The 18,756-nt window shown below is 40.2% G+C and overlaps 3 protein-coding genes across 7 annotated transcripts in view; 2 read left to right on the forward strand and 1 right to left on the reverse strand.

Annotated features, from left to right (window-relative positions):
- Uba2 (Ubiquitin-like activating enzyme 2) overlaps positions 1-4,456 on the reverse strand; it is an 8,276-nt gene extending 3,820 nt beyond the window's left edge. Inside the window, exons 1-7 of one of the 4 annotated variants that reach the window (XM_022847075.2) lie at positions 4,077-4,456; positions 3,335-3,537; positions 2,947-3,094; positions 2,276-2,430; positions 1,832-1,979; positions 496-669; positions 5-354 (exon numbers count right to left, since the gene is read on the reverse strand). In XM_022847075.2, coding sequence (XP_022702810.1) covers positions 5-354; positions 496-669; positions 1,832-1,979; positions 2,276-2,430; positions 2,947-3,051 — 932 coding nt within the window. In that variant the 5' untranslated portion in view covers positions 3,052-3,094; positions 3,335-3,537; positions 4,077-4,456. Of the gene's footprint in view, positions 1-4; positions 355-495; positions 670-1,831; positions 1,980-2,275; positions 2,431-2,946; positions 3,114-3,284; positions 3,538-4,076 lie in introns of those variants that run through there. The other 3 variants (XM_022847074.2, XM_022847077.2, XM_022847076.1) reach the window with 3 other exon arrangements.
- Positions 4,457-4,571: 115 nt separating this feature from the next.
- On the forward strand, positions 4,572-12,406 carry LOC111268227 (uncharacterized). Its single transcript, XM_022847078.2, has 10 exons — positions 4,572-4,755; positions 7,952-8,086; positions 8,297-8,508; positions 8,818-9,040; positions 9,254-9,412; positions 9,658-9,870; positions 10,053-10,430; positions 10,829-10,922; positions 11,167-11,231; positions 11,405-12,406. Exons 2-10 carry the CDS (start codon positions 7,952-7,954, stop codon positions 11,606-11,608), a joined length of 1,683 nt encoding a protein of 560 aa, XP_022702813.1. The 5' UTR covers positions 4,572-4,755; the 3' UTR covers positions 11,609-12,406.
- Positions 12,407-12,836: 430 nt separating this feature from the next.
- On the forward strand, positions 12,837-18,246 carry SC35 (SR family splicing factor SC35). 2 transcript variants are annotated; one of them, XM_022847085.1, is made up of 6 exons: positions 12,837-13,419; positions 13,734-13,865; positions 14,193-14,324; positions 14,970-15,661; positions 16,339-16,932; positions 18,052-18,246. In XM_022847085.1, exons 1-4 carry the CDS (start codon positions 13,313-13,315, stop codon positions 15,325-15,327), a joined length of 729 nt encoding a protein of 242 aa, XP_022702820.1. In that variant the 5' UTR covers positions 12,837-13,312; the 3' UTR covers positions 15,328-15,661; positions 16,339-16,932; positions 18,052-18,246. The 2 variants fall into 2 exon arrangements, with proteins under 2 accessions (XP_022702820.1, XP_022702819.1); XM_022847084.1 differs by lacking the exon at positions 16,339-16,932.
- Positions 18,247-18,756: the final 510 nt, after the last annotated feature.

Consider the following 18,756-nt stretch of genomic DNA (forward strand, 5'->3'; position numbering starts at 1 on the left):
ATACCTTTCTTTAAGTTGAGTTACACTGTCCCTAAAATTAGCAGCACACTCTTCTTCGGACCAAACCCTCTGGTCACGCATGCCACTTGGCATTGTCCAACTCTCTAGGGCTTCCTTTGGAAATTTACAAGCCTCGGGTTCTCTTCGTTTCTTCCACAAGTTGGCCATGTTTCTTAAATAAACAATGTCATCATGGAAAAGCTTATCAAACAGGCTAGCCGGTTCATAACCGCGTTCCGCAGCCCATTGCCGTGTAGATACTCGTTCAACGTTGCCGAACCCTGTGTCACTCTTCATTAGATTGATTTCATCAAGTGTCCCTCCTAATTCTGGATCCATCATGTCGGGTGATACCTGGATACAAATCAAGGCAAATAATTACAGTCTTTTATAACCCTAATTAAATCCACAGTGCCCTGGAGAGCTATGGATGGCCACAAGATTCTGAACCCTAACGTGTTTTTCATTATATGTTGGTACAACCAAATAAGTTACCTCTTCATCGGCGTCTTGTAACCCGAACAACTGATTGAACAAATGTTTAGCCCAGACAATACAGTGGATCGGTTCCGATGGAGTATTTCGGATCGTGCAGCCAGCAAACGTCCGCTGTGCAGCTTTTGGCTTGCATTCGTAGCATTCAGAGACACCTTTCAAAATAGGTTCGACCTATGAAGAAAGGAAATTGCATTTCAATGTTATCTCCTTAAACACACACAAACAACTTTAGCCTCACTCCAAAAAAATCCCGGCAAATAAATAACGCTAAATTTTCAGCTGTTATAATCATTGTTGCTATATCAAAACACGGTATATCCACTCAGATAATGCAGACGGTTTAATGGACCGTGCTTGGATAGAAACACCTACCAAGATTACAAACTTCTTTTTGCCCATAATCGACGGTATACGTTATTGCCAGTTTTCACATGCAGCTTCTGAAAAATCCGAGGAAAATTCCCATGAAGCCTATTGGAAGCTCTTGATAAAATTTGGATTTAAATAACTCAAAATTTATCAAAATGGTTCAAAAAGCCATTCTTATATGTATAGCGGATTGTCTATATACAAATTAAAGATCGTTTTGAAGGGCAGAATATTGAGCGTCAATTTGGTCGTCTAGGTAAGCTCTAACGAATAGACTTGTAAGATCTCCTGCGCCTTCTTAGACTGTTCCACCTTTTTGAGCTCTCAGCCAAAAATTTAATACGCTGCAATTTTTTTTGTATGTAACGTATTAAGCAAAGCTTTGACAAGCCTACACATATTAGTATCGCTTGACGCACGGCTTCTAGGGAAAGTTTTGTGGATTAAAGAATAAATATCTGGAAAATGACTCGTTAATGGTTCAGGTGCTAATTTGAGGCCTTAATCGGTGTGCCAAATGTTATATTACACAAACATGACCGTCAAGAATGACGCTGCTAGTACATGCCAAACATTGTGTTGAGAACCATATTTAGATGCCTCACTTTATATTAAATTCAAACACAGAAAGGCTTCACATATCAGACACTAATTTTTAGAAACTTTGTTCAACAACTTACGATCCTTCAACTGACTTCAACTTAGTAGCTGAACAACATGTGACTAGCTGGACCACAACTGCAAATAGTTGATAGTTGGTATTCACTATTCTATAATGCTTTATGAAGGAGAAGTAAAATCTCTGCCAGCTTTCAAGAGTTCGCTCTAGTGTAGAAGACTGCAAAAAATTTCGTTTGAGCTAATGTAAACTGTTGTGATAACTGTAATAGAAAACTATCTGCATCACAGACTAGTACGTCAAGTCTTTTTCTGAACATTTTATAAAAAGTCGAAAAGGCCATACCTGTCCGAGGTAGCCCTGTGTACCACTTTCAACGAGCGGAACATCGGCTGCCAAACAAAGGCGATTCACATGGTTACGAGCCTGCCGATTATCAAGCGCATTGAGTACGATGTGAAACCGACGGAAGAAATCTCTACCATATTCCTGCCTATAATACGCGGAGTAATAGAACTGCTGTTAGCACGATTGAAATTTGCAATCTACAGCATTATTCCATTCCTTCGATAAACACGACATAAAATTAATTGAATTGGTAGTTAAAGCATACAAATATTTTTTTAGTACATTTCCAATAATGATATTTTAGGCTATCGGACATAATTTTCCTTATGAGCTGTCGATATATGCGTATTTCTTAAATCTTTGACTAATGGATGTGAGGTTCAGATGGTTATCTCAATTCCAGCCTTATTGCTTGTGTTTTTTTTTCAGGAGAAAACGTACTTGATAACGGTGTCATGCAGGGCTGTGATATTTGCCTCCGGACACAATGCTAACACGCTTTCCTTAGCTACAAGAGCCTTTGACTTGCCGACATGTTCCTTTCGAAATAGAAACTGACGATTTAAGTTGCTGAAATCGATCGTATCGAGATCAATCTGAAATAGGAGTACGCAACCAAATGAAGCTACAAAAATTCAGTGAATCGCTGAATTACTGTTAAATTATTTTCGAACACACTGGATTACATATTCACTAGATTGGATATGTATGAATTTCTAGTGAAATTCGCAAGTTTCGATATTGCTGAATTCTATGGTATAGCATATAATAGTGACATGACATTCGAAACTTGACTCGTGCTGGATCAACTAAGTACAACGACACGCAACTAAGTAGCAGTAATTTAAGCTTGAGTAACCGCGTCACATATATAATTCGGTTTAAGTGAAATTTGGAAACTCGATCTCTGAAAGTGTAGAACTGAACTTCATACATACACAAACTTCACGAAATAATCAATAACAGAATGGTTAATTCATAGTGTCTTACACGTGGGGTACAAGGACACAAAGGACCCAAGTGTCAGTAAAAATAATCTATAGTTCATATCTTGATAATTTAAGTTCCCCTCCTGCATGTTTAGAAAAACAAAAGAAAATTTATCAGCTCACCACATGGATGTCCCGAAATCCAGTTAGAACAAGATTCTTTAAGAGTTCGCAGCCAATGCCACCAGCCCCCACGACAAGAACTTTGGCCTCGGCAGGGGTAACCATTTTGTTTATCTGTGAGAGTCTACCACAGAGTCACTTCACTCGCCTAGTTGTCATAACAATATCTTCATATTAAAATCGTTATTAGTAATTAGCTGAACGCAGTACGCAATATGTTTTACCACCAATTTTTTGGCCAGTTCGTTAGTTGTTAAAACACTCGAAATGAAATAACATAACAGATTGGTAATAATATTTTGACTCTTTTGAATCGATAATAATGAAACGAAATTGACCGATTGACGGGTAGCTTCTCATCTTCATAAGACCCATTTGCACTACACACCGCGCATCGACTATCCTTCGGTAACTATCAAGCCGCGTAGTTATTTCTCTTTGCTATCTTGATTTCGAAAGGTTTCGTACGAAGTTGAAGTTATAGTTACTCCCATAGCCAGATGTTAATCTCCGCTGCGTTTATATTTGTATCGTGCTTTGCATTGATATTTTGGTTATTCTGGTTGCAATTATCCAGCCGGATCGAATTTCCTAAGGCAAAGGTGTCAGTGTTAGCTATAGAACTCTTATAATAGTTTTCGTATATACGAGAGAGAGAGAAATAATAAAACTTTTGAAGCTATCAAAAACGGCTTCCGACGCACAAAATTTTTGCTCGGTAAGTACCTCAACTGACCGTCACTAAACTCCCGTGTCAAAAATATGTGCAGTGAGAAGTTATTATTATAATGTACATATTTACAGTTTTTACGAGGTCATAAAAACTGTATGCCGGCCTTATTCTGTCGGGTGCTAAAACCAGTATTGAGCCTCTCACTAATTAATTAATTTAATAACAATTATCAAAATAGCTGTCTAGTTCTTTGTTTTCATTGTAACCACCCCATCGTTGACTGCTATTTTTCTACTACTTTGTCAGATACTATACGGTCAACACAAACGGCCAAAATCGACAAACTGTTTAGGGTAATTTGGAACTGTTTACTCATAAATTATATGTCACATCGGTAAGTCAATTTAGTTTTTTTTTATTAGCCGCAGCTATTTTTGCCCGAACCGACGAAACTCACTCTCTATCGTGCACTGTACCGACGGATGGCAGATTTATCTTCCTAACGAAACGTGGGTTCGGTGTATAAAAAAGTTCTCTTTAGATGGGGTATTTTTCCACAGCCAAAACGCTAAAGTCCTGCCACTGCTAAGCGTAGGACGCTACTCCTAAGTTGACACCGCGGAGCTTTGTCTCGCACCCACCGCAGCACTACCATCCGAGTGCAATTGATGATCCGGCACGAATCGAACGTTCTGCTAGTTTTCTAGTCTGCTTTCGTTTTTCTCTTCTCAAGTTCAGAGGTAGACTTCCAGACGCAGTGCGCTCTGCATATAGATAGAGCCGCTTATGACCGCCGTTAATTCGCAATCCCCGCCAGCTAACGAGCGTTCACAACATTATTCCCACTCTACTGTCGCCTGCTGTTAAAAAGGCGCCAAAAATACACGTCACTAGAAAATTGTCCCGATTTGGGTTCCAGAACCGACTGTTTTAGTCGAGCGTGTCCTTGGAATGAACCTTAGGTAAACTGCATAGGACTGCATGCGCGTTGTTTCGAAACGAAGCCTAACACGAAAATGGCCTCTGATGTGTGAAATATTTGTTAAGTCAGTGATAATTTGTCGCCAGATTTACGTCGTTTTTTCTGAACGCGTCTATCGGAAAATTTCGTGAGGGCTCCTGTTAAGCGTCGAAACGTAAGTGTTCGATTAGCATCAGCTGGGTCATGCTCTCGGCGAAAAATCTTCGGAGCAATGCTTGCGACAGGCGAGGCAGAAATTCGGAAATTATTTCGAATCACTTAATTTCGAATAACGCAGGAAGAGAACAACTCGTGATTGTGTTGACAGTTCGAACAATCTGTTGTTTTTGAAGAGTGACTAACGTCCTTCAGATTAGATATTATTTCTTGAATCTAAAAATGTTTTTTTTTTACCTAATGCTTTTTTTAATTCTGAACAGTTAACATTTTGAGGCAAGCAGGCAGGATAGTTTAGGGTGTTCATTTAAACTTTGCCTATTTCGCAAGTTTGAGCAATTCGCACTATTCGCAGTCACCATGAAACTTTGCTTGACGATGTATTCAAATAGACATAGATCCATTATAACCTATATACTGTGAAAGATGTAATGCAACTAAACATTTTAGGTAAGCCTTGACTTGCCCGCTACAGAATATAAGTTTGATTTATTAATGTTTATTAATAATGTAACTAACTACAAATCTAGGCTGGTTGTCGTGTTGTGGGCGTTATTTTTGTTCCACGAGGTGCACATAGTTTCTGATAAAACCATGGAGAGCATGGCCTTTAAATAAATATTTATGTAAATGCTTTGCGTAAACGTTTAATGGTAAATAATATATGATAATAAAATAATAATATATGATCATATATATTTAAATATCTTTTTTCATCTCTTACATTTTTACAGTAAGTAACATACAGTAAATTATTAGATTTTAATCGAAAGGGAAGTTATCATTAAATTTTCATAATGTGCCCGATTTCCATCGCATTTGTTGCGTAGTTAAACTACTGATTATCTAATAGCTGCGTTTTCCCGTCGCGACCGAGCTCTTCTGTTTTTCATGAGGGAACTTTATGTAACGCAAGGCATTTGTTTGTTGCAAGAGCTTTTCTGTCAGTCTGGCGAATTCGCATCCTCATACTTAGCTACAAGGTATCTCATAGGTTTTGTTCCCCGAATGGTGCAACGGTAACATATGCGCTTAACTTAAGGATAACTGGTAATGATAGTCTGGGTTCGGGTTCGGGCGTATACCCACTTCGTTTTGTTCGGGGAGCCAGCCCTATGTAGCAATGGCTAACTGCTTATGTACAGGACGTAAAACTCAGACTTTTGGGTACTCTTCTATATTTTCCATCTTGGACATTCGTGGCCGGTGTATGTAAGTGTTTCCTCTGCAGCAGAACTGTTGAAATTCATAAAACTCCAGTGGCAAGCAATCAACGAATTCGGATTTGAAATAAAACAACATTTTTTACAACGACTTCTTATGGCGTAAAAGTGCAATCATTTGAACGAAAACAGCAATATTTGCTTAATTTCAAATTCATTGTACTAGGGTTGTTAGGCCCAGTCCTTTTCGTTTTTTTGTCCACATCGCTTACCTTAGCTTAGGCACGTAGATGACACTTGAACGAGGTCAGCGTACTACAAAAATTTCATTATAAACGCTCAACGGCTACAACATAATTCAGTTCGAAATGACTTAACCTTTAGGTAGATTCCCAAATATAACAACTCAGTCACCAACTTAATCAACAGTCATTAACAGTATTCCAACGTTAGTCAACTGCGGCATAGTTCTTTAGGGATATAGTCTTAAGGTGTACAGTTGAGACAAAGTTCTTCGTCCAGCCTCTAGTCCCACTACAACTGAATTCTTATCAACAATTGACTGGTGGCAAATGATACATAGTTATTTACGACTTATTCAGATTATGCTAAAAAATAGGTAGAAGTATCAACGATTGATGTTATTTAAAGAAAGCGGAAAAGAACATAACCTTTCAGTATATTATTTACATCATTTGTAGGACAGAGATTACTCAAATATACAGGAATGTCTCGAGAAACTATTTGTAGGAACATCTAACTCGAATACAGAGGCATGTTCTACTTGAGAAAATAGTTTATGTAACTAATTGGTTCACATATTTGTCACATAAATGCCTAGGTACGTATTATATAGGACGTTTCGAACTTGAGGTTTGGTGCCTTGATGATAAAAAAAAGTAATAAAGCGGTGTCTATATTGTAGTCTAGGTGCACTACTGTATCGTTTTGTCCCTGAAAATTAAAATTTGAAAAAAGGAAACTTACTAAATGTCACGTAGGGAAATGCGTGACTGTGAGAAGTATCGGCTTGGTTGCATGTGCTTATAGGGGTGAGTCTCCTTTTTCGTAGCGCCCGCTTTAAGTAGTCGCTTGAGACAGGTTTTTAGAGATATCTGATATTCCCAACAGATTAAGATTAGTCTGACTGTAGACTGGACTGTAGACAATGAAAATTCAGATTATTATATATAACTATAAAAGGATCCAACCTGCTGTATCGGGCGATCGGAGTAGTAACGGCTATGCTTAAGCTAATTGAATTGCCCCCATATCTATTCTTCAATTAGGCATAAACAACAGCGTCAAAACTACTGAATCATTTGACCTTATAGTATGAAGTAGGATCGCAAAGGTTGTCTCGGAAATATATATGTCTCGGAAATAGTTTCGAATATATGCGTCACCCGTTTCGTCGGTTAACCGCAAGTCTGAGTTATGATTAATAGCTTACGATATAATCGGTTTCGCTAAAGTATTGAATATTTTTTGGGCTCTACGAAGATACTCAATGTGCCAAAAGAATTTTACGTTATTTACTATTCCTGAGAGTTGTTTCACCATTTCGCTAGTCTCATCGGGATTGTGTCAAATAAATGATCAATATTTTAACTTTAGGCAAATAGTCTTAGGTCCCCAGGTATACCTGAAAGTTTAGAACGATTTTATTTTAAAATTGAAGAATCAAACATGATTAATATCGTATGCTTATTACCTGATTCATTACTAACACAATACAACAAAAAATGAACTAAGAATAAGTCTTAAACGAAACGTCAAACTCTTTTTTGCACGCTGGTTCTTTATTTCGTTAATAGAAACAATACTTCCGACAGAATTACATGATACCTTAAGCGATACCTGCTAAGTCACTTTTCCACAAATATAAACTTTTAGCGATAAAATGACATATCTACGCTCCACAATCCTCCATAAGAAAATGGTTTATTTATTAGGTTTTATCACCCTTTAAAGGACTGACTTTGAATTTTAGAATATACTGTGCATGTCATAATAAACATTTCCTTACAGATGACTGAGTTTGGCATGCGTTCGTTCACTGTTCAGGGTCAGAGGAAAAATTCGACTCTGTATGTTCATCCAGAAGGTCCCTACAAGCTCCAGCCGAATCAAGAGTTGCAGTATGGCAAATTTCTCATGGAGAAGGTAACTGCAGTATGTAGAAGCTAGGGCTATGGAATGTTTTAATTGAATTTATATTCGATGGCTCATATCTAAACTATTTAATTTGTCCTAGAGTTTCGCGCCTAGGAGACCAGTGGCAGATGTAATCAATGAAAGCTAAATCGTTTGTGCTTAAGCCGATTTTTTTCATTCATGCCTAAACCCTTATCTCATCGTACTTCTCTATAACAGAACGCAGTTCACCGGACTCACGGAGGTGCTGTGCATATCTATACCCACTGTTACACGTTTCGGAAAAAATGTCCCGCTAGAGCTGTCTTCACTGCAGATAATGTAGTTGTGAAAAATGGCAACGAACCCCACAATCACGAGCCGGTCGAGGATGAAGTTGATCAGTTTCGTTTGCTTATGGAACTCCGAAAGGCACAGCAAATATGTAATGGGTAAGCTCCTGGCTAGACTTATCGAGTATACGAACATGTACCAAGCTGTTAGACATTTTAGTTAGGTAGGAGACTTTCTTACGAGATAGCTAATAGTAGTATCCAACTAAACTCTCCTTTTATTTGATAACTGTGGCATAATTTATTTATTGTTCGTTATATATCAGCGGCCTATTTAGAGTCGAGCAACTTTCTGAGCACCCTGCATATGAGAGATGATAGTACTCGGCCGTATTTTTTCTCCTAACAAACTTGCATCTTATTACTGTTATTACTATTAATGACCAACTATTCGTCTGAAACTAAAAGAAACCAGGAGATTGTGTACAAATGTGAGCTGTGCTCTAAGATGTTCAGCCACAAAAAAACTTTGCTAGCACATTATCGGTCAGCACATCGTGTGGAGCCCAGTAATGCCGACGGCACCCAGCAGAACTTCAAATGTGTCCATTGCGACAACGCTGTATTCGCGACATTAACCCGACTCCGCTCTCATTACGTCGACACTCATCAGTTCAACCCAGAGACGCAGGTGAATTTGCAAGTAGTTACTAACGTATGTTAAGTTCAACTCGTCGATCAATGCATTTCTAGACAGCTACCAGACATTTAAAAAAATGTTAACTATATACTTAAGTTTAAATCAGTAATCTGAACTTATACTTAAACTGCACTCAACTATTGATCGGTCGAATAAATACAGCATTGCGTGCCTAAAACGCGTCTATCGATGTGTTGATCTTAGGAGTTAGAGTTTCCCACGTTGGCTGAATTCGAAAATTGGCGTCGTCACATGGAATCGGAAACTGGACTACGGATGCGTCGCCGATGGGGTAGCCGCAAAAGGAAAGATGGCAGCGTCCGATTTCGATTCTCCTGTTCCCGAAATGATCCATTGCGTAAGGTAAGGCGATAGAGAAGCTGGCAGTGCGTGCAAGCATATGATATTTTAAACTGGTATATAGGCGTATATGCACAACTTAGAAGTTACGTTTCTTTCTCTTTTCTCTAAAAAATTTTGTCCAAATGGATATGGATAAATGGGAAGCCAAGTCTCATTAGCCTCCGTAAATTGACCGAGAACACTTATTTTATTCTTTGAACACATTTTCTGATCTCGTCTATTTGTTTTCGTCGCACTGCTCGCAGGGAATAATTCGCGTCAATTTTGCGTGGTGTCCGGCAGAAATGAAGGTAGTTAAAGATGGCGGCTTGAACAGTAGAGTCAAGGTGGAGTGGAATTCATCGCATTACGGACACGATCTCGATCATCTCACGTTGCTAGCCGATACCACTCAGGAACAGGAAGTTGTCGAAAGAGCGGAGGTCGAAGAAATAACTGAAGAACAACCTATGGAAGAGGTAAATTAATTTTGAGAGCTTATATGTAGTCGTATTTAAGCATGAATATGTTAGTGCGAAAAGACATTGCCCAGCGTATGCAGAAAAGAAGAGGACGGATATTTAATATAAGTTGTGAGGGTGTATTCGTAAAGCGTGGAAAAGAGAAAAAAAATTATTACTTTTTAACATTTCTTTTGCAGGACCAAGGTGTTACAACCGTCATGCAAATGGTGCCTGAGGAGGCCATTGGCACTGAGGACTCGGCAATTCTTTTACAGGACGATACTCAACCCGAACCCACCGCTATAGAGCACGTTACTGGCGAGGATAGCCTGATTGAAGAAGCGGAGGAGACACGTCAACTTATAGAAGACCCGAACACTTGTGAAGCTCCAGTGTTAGAGCCAAAACTACAGCGGGCTGTATCCTCGATGTGCGCGCAGGTTGGCATAACGCAGACGGCCGTAAGACAAGGCGGTACTCTCCGTGGGGACCAGCAGGTTGAAGCGGTATCTAAGATGAATGACCTTTTGCAGCTTATGGTTAATGTTCAACTGAAAAGTGCTGACTACGAACAGGTATGTGCAATTTTAAGCAAAGACTGCAATCTTAGCTCAAGCTAGTGACAACACCGTGACAAGAAGATGATAAGTCTTTTAGATCTGAGACAACTTTCAAGTAACGAACGGTTGCATAGGCCGTGTTTCGTGCATGTCTTGATTTAGAGTACCTAACCTCTAAAACTATTTCTGTTTAATAACTTAGTTTTGAACTTACTGACCCACCACACTAGTATGAGTAACCTGAATTTGGATAGAACTTAATGTATAACAATTGCAGAGGCACACGTTACTATTCCTACCAAACACATTACTACGTAAACGAATGTTTGGTGCAAACATCGTGCAGAACATCTTTTAACAGTTTTATATCGCTTGCTGCATTCTTTCTCTGTCAATTTATAAATCTATTTAAGGTACACAAACTTATGGATGCTATCTTAATAGTTTATAAGCGACGCCTGCACCAACAAGAGACCGAGCACCAAGGCGAGGCTATCCAAACCAACGGTACGTCCACATCGTCGTAAATTGTTTTTATTACATTACTTTCAGCTACGATATGTAAAGTCATGAATATACACAATTTTCACACAGTTACGCTTAATTTTGCCTGCGCGTTGCTAACACTTTTTAGCATCAATATTTTGTTTGGTATTTGTGAATTTAACTTTTGCCTTTGCCTCCTGAAACGTAAAGCAGGTAAAAACGTTCACTAAAAATCAATATTTGTTTGATACGAAATTTTTTATAGAGCACCAGCAAGTCATACAATTGGAGGACGTTGAAGGAGGACAGCTGATCGTCATTGAAGATGCTGTAAGTACAAATTTACAAGATGAAAAATGTGGTGAAAAACCATAATGAGGCCTTTTCATGTGAGAATAACCCATTTACGCCTCCAAGACATCCCAAACATTTAAGATTTGATGACTGTTAAGCACTGTACTAGTGTTATAATAGCTAATGTGCAGGTACCAATTTTTGTTTAGGACGTTCAGCAGCTGTATGCTGACCATAGTTATTCAACTCAAGATGGTGAAACGACTGTGATTGAAACGGAAAATGGTGTTGCCGAGAGCATCCTGGAGGGCGGACCGGTTCATTGGGAGATTCGTGAGGTTGAGTGTGTGAAGAGTATGGCGCCGACAACGACGATCGTAACGCGGCAAAGAGCCTCCCTCCACCACCAATAAAGACCGGAAGCCGAAAGCAACGAAATGAATTTGGAGTCAAACTGCAAGCGCTGAAATTACTTTAACCCCTTAAACGCTTCTCATATTGTGTCTGTGTTTTAGGTCATGAACTACTTTTCATTTGAAAATACATTGAGTGGAAGCAAACATTTTTAAATAAAATAAATTGATGTCAGTAAGCCACTGAAAGAGGACGCAGAATGGAGTCTCTCTGACAAACTCATAATGAAATAGTACTATAATAACTGGGCAATAATTGACATCGTCAATGGAAAGCGGTGAAGGCTTCAATTGGATGAAATTTGTGGTGCAACAAGTGATCCAATGTGTACCCATCGTAATAATGACATTTGATTTTATTCATTTGCTACAATTCGTTGTTATAACTATTCAGACTTACCAAGCAACCACAAAATCTTCTTTAATTGTGTTATGTTCCAATGAGCTTCACTGTCAACGCTTGATATTAATTTTATAATAAATATACAATATTTTCTTGTTTACCGATAGAATGCAGATCAAATTTGTGCCAACCAGATATTTAACAGCTTACCTACGCTACCATTCAGCTTTGTCAATCTGGTGGCATTGGCCTTTACTGCGACAATTTAATATAATTATTATGTTATATGATTTTTGTCAGACGTATATATTATAACACGGAAGCGTTGTTTACGTGAATCTAACATGTATGTTACGACCAATCAAAAACGAAAGTGCATAAGGTGATACACAAATACATGTACATAATAATATACTAAATGAGAAATATAAGGAGAAAAGATTATATTGAGAAAATTCAAACGGTTTTTTGTTGCACCAGCTTGTTCACATTCATCCACATCAGAAACTACCTTTCTATTGTGAAATATTTCGTTGTGACAATGTCTTTTGGGACCACAGTCTTACATAAGACACTGATTTGCAAACTCTCTAACAGAACTGGTGTGTTAACGTACTTTATATGGAGCATAAAAAACAACTTTGTTAACTAACGCAAAAGTACGTCGAACAAAGTCCTTGTATTACTTGTAACCGATTTGGGAAAATTTCTCATTTTATAAGTCGGTCGACTCTCACCTAGCTTTATGACCGTAACACTCGTTCTACTGACTCATCCCTAACAGGCAATTTGGGAATCCGGTCATGGCTATAATCGTGAGTACTGACTGCCAGCAAATTTAAAATATTAGAAGAAACATTACTTTTAACACGTAAAAGACAGACACTGATTAATCAAAACACTACAATGCAATTGTATCCCATGAAATTTACTCTATTAATTAATTTACACATTTACGCGTTCATGAACGTCCGCTGGAACACTCGTAGGAAAGTACAAGTGAGCTTGCAATAATCGAAAAATTCGAAATTTCGCGGGTTTAACAGCAAACGGCACGTAGCTCTCGGAGAAAGCATTTGTACCGCCGTCGCCTGTCCGACGCCTCAACAGAGATCATCAGCTACCATAGAGAAGATACAGAAGCTGTTTATTGTTTGCCTAGACTTCGCGTCGCTGATTGGTTTGTATGTTGACGAACAATCGCTAGCCAGTAGCGTCGTCGCCTCCGCTCCAGGCTGTGCTGAAGTTTCGCAGTAGGGATACAATCACGTTGGGACAACGTAGTTCGTTGTGGTCTCGTCCATCGAGCAACTGGTTTAGGCGGTGAGAGTGATTTACAAGGCTGCGATCTATTATACATTATGTCGCGAAGCTCTCGCGGCCCACCAAATATCCACGGGATGGTGTCCCTAAAAGTGGACAACCTTACCTACCGCACGACAATTGAGGATCTTAAACGTGTCTTCAGGTGAGTAGTGAATAACAGCCTTTCAACAGCGGAAATTCTGGGTTGCTGGAAGCTTGATGTTCAGAAGCTACGAGCTTCTAGTGCGTTACGCATGACGTGCCGTAAGAATTAATAATCCGGCGGGTTAAATTATACAAAACCCCGTGCTAAAGTTTATGGAAATTCTGTAAGGTTCAAATATACGAGGGGAATAAAGTAAGGTACGATTATTAATAAGTAATGCGTTAGTCTAAGGAATTAAGGATAAGTATATCTTTACGAGTCGCCATTTGTTGCAAAAATTTGTTTTGTTTTTGGATTTTTTGTACGCCTAGGAAATATGGCGATGTCGGTGATGTCTACATTCCGCGCAATCCTCGAAACAACGAATCTCGGGGCTTTGCTTTCGTTAGGTTCTACAGCCGACGTGATGCTGAAGAAGCCATGGATTGTCTTGATGGGTACAGGTGGGCCAGGTTATCATTTGAAACGACCACTGTGGTGTTGCCATTTACTCTTACGTTGTTATTTACTGCCTGTACAGTACTGCACTGCACGTCAATACTATATAATATAATAGTGACTTACTACATATCGTAGATTTAAGAATACCACAACATCGTCAATTCGCTCGACCACGTAAGATGCAAGAACTCAATATGTTTGAGCTTAGACGAAAATGTCTAGTGTGCGTTTCAATAGTAATTTGGATTAAATTCTTTTAGTAAAGACACAATTTCTTACTTTCTAAAATTATTATAAATATTTGAATAAGTGAAAGTATCTGTTCTCAGACTCGACGGCCGTGAGCTCCGTATTGCAATGGCCAAATATGCACGCCCCGGTGGCAGGGGTGGTCGCGAAAGGTCGCGTTCCAGAGATCGGCATCGTCGACGCAGCAGAACACGTTCCCGCTCTCGAGACAGGTATGATTATTTAAGGACACCCTAGATGTGGCTTTACCAGTTGTTACAGTAACATCTTGGGTTGGGTACCAACCTTAGATAACTTCAGTTCTTGAGGTAGATTTGATTAATTTTCACTTTCGAAATGGCTTCCTCTACAATATCACTTTATCGTGCAGGCACCACTGACTGGCCTAAGTGTGAACTCAACCTGAATCTGTGAATCTTAATGATTCTATTACCTTTAAATTAGTGCTATTTCAAAATAGTAACATATATATGCTTATCCATCGAGAGTATAACTTTATACATAGTGGTTTGTAACTGGAGAGCTATTGTAGTAAAATACGAAAAAAATATACCGGTACAGTTTACAATTTTATCTATAGATTACTTCTCGGTCCTGCATGACCGCAGTTATACGTCATAAGCCATTATACTGTACATGTGAATATTCCAACCTCTGCTGGTATAGTAGACATGCTTCAGATGGTTGGCTACCACCAGTAAGTGACGGATGTCAGCGTCCAGTTTCAACCCTAAACCACCTTACGCGTTCTCAATAGGTTCAATAAGTTAAATACGCTGCCATTTTCCTATCATGGACGCATTACATACCCAATCTAATTGCACTTTTCTGTTTAATCTGTGTTCGTGTGTGTGCAGACGGTCTCGCTCCCGTTCGCATAGGCGTCGATCGCGCTCAGATTCTAGATCGAGGCGGTCCACGTCAAAGGACGACGACCGCCATGATCGGAAGTCTCGCTCTAGGGACAGAGACGCGTCTATTGACCGAGATCGTGACAATGACCGTGACCGTTCTAGGGAACGATCCAGGGATCGCGATGATTCACGGGACAGGGATAGATCGAGGGATCGTGACGAATCTCGGGATAGAGATCGCGACGCGTCCAGGGACAGAAGTCGGTCACCTCGAAGCCGGGAGAGGGATCACGGCTCTGAAGAGCGCAACGGAAGTGGTCATCATTCTTCAGAGGGATCTCGCGATGGACGAGATGACTGAGAAATGTCGATCCACTTTTTACCTAAGAAAGAAGAGCAAGGGGGCAGAAATCGCTTTATTTTAGCGATGTCGATACCACACAATCGACTACGTACAGAAGGAAGCCCATACACACGTACACGATCATGTTGTCATGGAAACCCAGAAGTTTGATTAGAGATAGTTATATCGGTTGGAGGAATCGATGATAGGAAAGAAGATAGGGTGAGGAAGAAAAAGAATCGAAGTAAGTTTCTTTATACGAGCAGTTGAGGACTGATCGGTTGTTCGAGATATTTTGTATTAATGTCAAAACGGGTGACGACAGACGTCGAGACGCGAGACGCAGTCAATGGTAAGTAAGCTCTAAATATTATTGGGTCAAATATATCCAAGAAATTATGGGTGACCTCGGTGACAGATTGACTGGCTAATCCCGAAAGCTTTTAAAGGTCTCTCTCTCTGTTGGCACCCTCTAGGTATTACATTTTAGGTAGTTGCGTACTGTATGGGTAGACTTTTTGTATCGTGGTTGAACATAAGCACATCTACGGTGCCATTTCCAAGGTATGACCGTTTCTAACCTGTTAATCCCAAGCATTTGTTTAACTACACAACGTGCACAGAAATGGGAGTTTTCTGCTTTTTATCCTAAAAGTGAAAAATATTACGTTATATCTGTCTACTCTTGGACATATACAGGGTGATCAAACAGCTGTTATACTGTAATTGGAGACGGCGAATGGACCTGCAAGTGAGCATCAGTGAAATGCTGTAAAACCAGCTGTAAGACTTTGTTTATGACGTATACAGCCATCTGACCACCCTGTACGGTGACTCGCTGGTTATAGTTTAAGTCTATCACATATATACATGCATATATATATATATATATATATACATATATAACATAATCGATTTTATTGCGAAACAGAAGGACCATTGCCCGAATCAAATGCACTATGTATTGTTATCATTATTGTCGATTTTAAGGAGCGTGGCATTAAGTCGCAATGCTGCTCTATATTGTAGGAATGACTGCTGCAGCTGTCCGTGGTGTTGAAGCGGCGGCGGTCGTCTGGCGTGTGTTGGCGTCGTGCGCTGCATGCTGCTGAATGGTGGTTGCTGGTGATGAAATAGTACCAACAGCTGAACAGTCGTAGCAGATTGTAGCAGAATTGCAGGCGATGGAAACCAGCAACCCACCTAACTTGAGGGCGTTTGCTGACGTGTGTGTACCTGAGGGCCAGCACAGCTGAGCTGATTACAAAACAGGGAAAAAGAAAGAAAGCGAGAGAAAGAGGACCCGCAGGGGCTATCTTTTTGAACCACAGGAGAACCATGCCTGCTGGGAAGTGACGCGCTTCCACTAGATGCTGCGCGTAAAACTGTGCGGGTCGACAGCGATGGAGTGTCACGATAGGAGTGGAGGAGCCGAGTGAGGTGCTGAAACTGTCGCTGCTTCGTTTTCGAGCTCCTGCTCACCGTTGCTGCTTTGATTACGAGCCTCATCGAGCTTGCTGAAATCTGTCCGACGACACTTGTCGCGTTGGCGTGTCCAGATGAAATCCGAATACTGGCAGCCTGCAACATCCGACCGGGTCTAGCGGATAACAGCAGCAAAAGGTGGTTGTTTCAGGCAGGGCGTATCTGGATTCACGCTTCGTTGAGGGGAGGCCGTCATCCAAAGGTCTTGCGCGGTAGTCCGGTCAACGCGTTTCGAGTTGTTGCTCTGTTTTTGGGACCGATTAGGTTCTAGGAGAAGAATGCTTCTTTGTGGGGTTGGTTTTGTGTGGGCTTGGCAGGTACGAAGAGAAGTGTATATCCAGAGCTACTGCGGCAGAGAAGACGGTTCGATGTTTCTGGACAGAAAGCAGTTGGAAGCTGGTGCGGCGAGGCGCCAATTTGTCTCGATCTTGCGGTGGCGTGGTGAAGATGACGGAGACGGCGTGATCGGGTTCGTGCTGGTGAGGGCAGTTCTTCGGTTGGGGGAACCTGTTGCTGCTGCTGCTGCTGTTAAAGTTGGGCGTCGCTGCAGTTCCTGCTCTTGCCGTCTACGACGGCGACGCAGAGATTCTATGCGGATCGCAGATCCTACTACGCGTGGCTTGCTGCCGTTGGTACAACTGTATTATAGCGGAGTTACGATGGTGTGACCTTAATGGAGTTAATGGCACACCAGGTGCCACTAACCAGTGCGATTGGGTGCGAATTCAACTTAGCTGCGGCTTCGGGCGAGCTTACGCCGTCGAACGAGTCTCGCGCCAGTTTCCTGATAATCGCATTACGCACTACTGTGCCGGCACTTCTGTGTTTGAACAGTGTGTGCTCTTTAGTCTAGCAAAATTATCATAACAAAAAATCGTGTTAGAAAACGATTTTCAGAGGGCATTTTTTTCTAGCTTTATTTGTTGATGTGTTTTTCTTCTATGATAAAAAGTAGAGGTATCGCGATGCTGTCCTTTAATATGAATGCACGCAACTATTTAGCATTTTCATAGACGCTCAAAGTAACCATGTAGAGAAAAAAGCACAGGCAAGGAGCTCTGTGTTTTGCAGACGACTTTTACTTATGGCTAGTGATTTTTTCTTCTTAAAAGGAAGTCTTGGTTTTTCGCTCGTAAGAAGTATGAACTTCGCAGGTCGTGACAATTAACCGCTATTCGTAACAAAACTAGCTTACTGGCCTGTGTTTAGCAGGCGAACACCAGATTCATTCGTTTCTAAGTTTTGAAATTTTTACAGGTTCCGCGGCGTGACCATTATATGCATCATTTATTGTATTTACATTGAAGAATGGAAGAGACTCGTCGAAAGGTAAAAATCAAGACTATAATTAGCGGGAACTTATTATAAATAGATGTCGCACGAAAAATCCGAAGTGTAAAATAGACCACATGTACCAATAGTCATATTATAATAAATCATATTTATGAAAGAGCTACGTGTGTTTATTCAAGAAGGGGGGAATTCAGTGGATAAACGCGAAGATGAAGCATCTGTGAACATCTGATTCAGCTTATATAGAATCAAAAAAACAAAATTATTTTTAATAATAGACTTGGGATTATGAACCTCGAAATTAATAGCTTATCTTATATATCCTTATATCCTTGGCATCTGTGGAATACAGTTGGGTTAGTAATAACAGGGCAATAATAATCGTGCTAGAAGGGGAGACAGAAGCTCTGTAAGGTAAGCAGGATTAAGTTACTTTTTAACCTTGCCATAGTCTTTTCAGTGATCCATACTGGGTATATACAGTTCAGTAAAATTTCAGTTAAAATGAGAAAATGTCGTGTATTGTAAAAATTCGGTAGACGAGTTGCTTCTGATGCACCAGCGGTACGTAAAGAACGTTAGTATGCTGGTATTTCAAGCCAACAAAAAAATCAGTATTAAGCGAGTATGACGCATCTCGTTAGAGGGCTTCTAAAATGCGAGTCGAGT

Source organism: Varroa jacobsoni, unplaced genomic scaffold (genome assembly GCF_002532875.2).
Source record: "Varroa jacobsoni isolate VJ856 unplaced genomic scaffold, vjacob_1.0 scaffold_1266, whole genome shotgun sequence".
NCBI lineage: Eukaryota > Metazoa > Arthropoda > Arachnida > Mesostigmata > Varroidae > Varroa > Varroa jacobsoni.

Bases quoted from the DNA above. Each gene is read 5' to 3' on its own strand.
- SC35 (XM_022847085.1), top strand. From the start codon at position 13,313: ATGTCGCGAAGCTCTCGCGGCCCACCAAATATCCACGGGATGGTGTCC. The intron at 13,866-14,192 runs GTGGGCCAGGTT...ATCTGTTCTCAG, and splicing joins GATTGTCTTGATGGGTACAG to ACTCGACGGCCGTGAGCTCC. The intron at 14,325-14,969 runs GTATGATTATTT...GTGTGTGTGCAG, and splicing joins CGTTCCCGCTCTCGAGACAG to ACGGTCTCGCTCCCGTTCGC.
- LOC111268227 (XM_022847078.2), top strand. From the start codon at position 7,952: ATGACTGAGTTTGGCATGCGTTCGTTCACTGTTCAGGGTCAGAGGAAA. The intron at 9,041-9,253 runs GTGAATTTGCAA...TGTTGATCTTAG, and splicing joins AGTTCAACCCAGAGACGCAG to GAGTTAGAGTTTCCCACGTT. The intron at 11,232-11,404 runs GTAAGTACAAAT...ATTTTTGTTTAG, and splicing joins TGATCGTCATTGAAGATGCT to GACGTTCAGCAGCTGTATGC.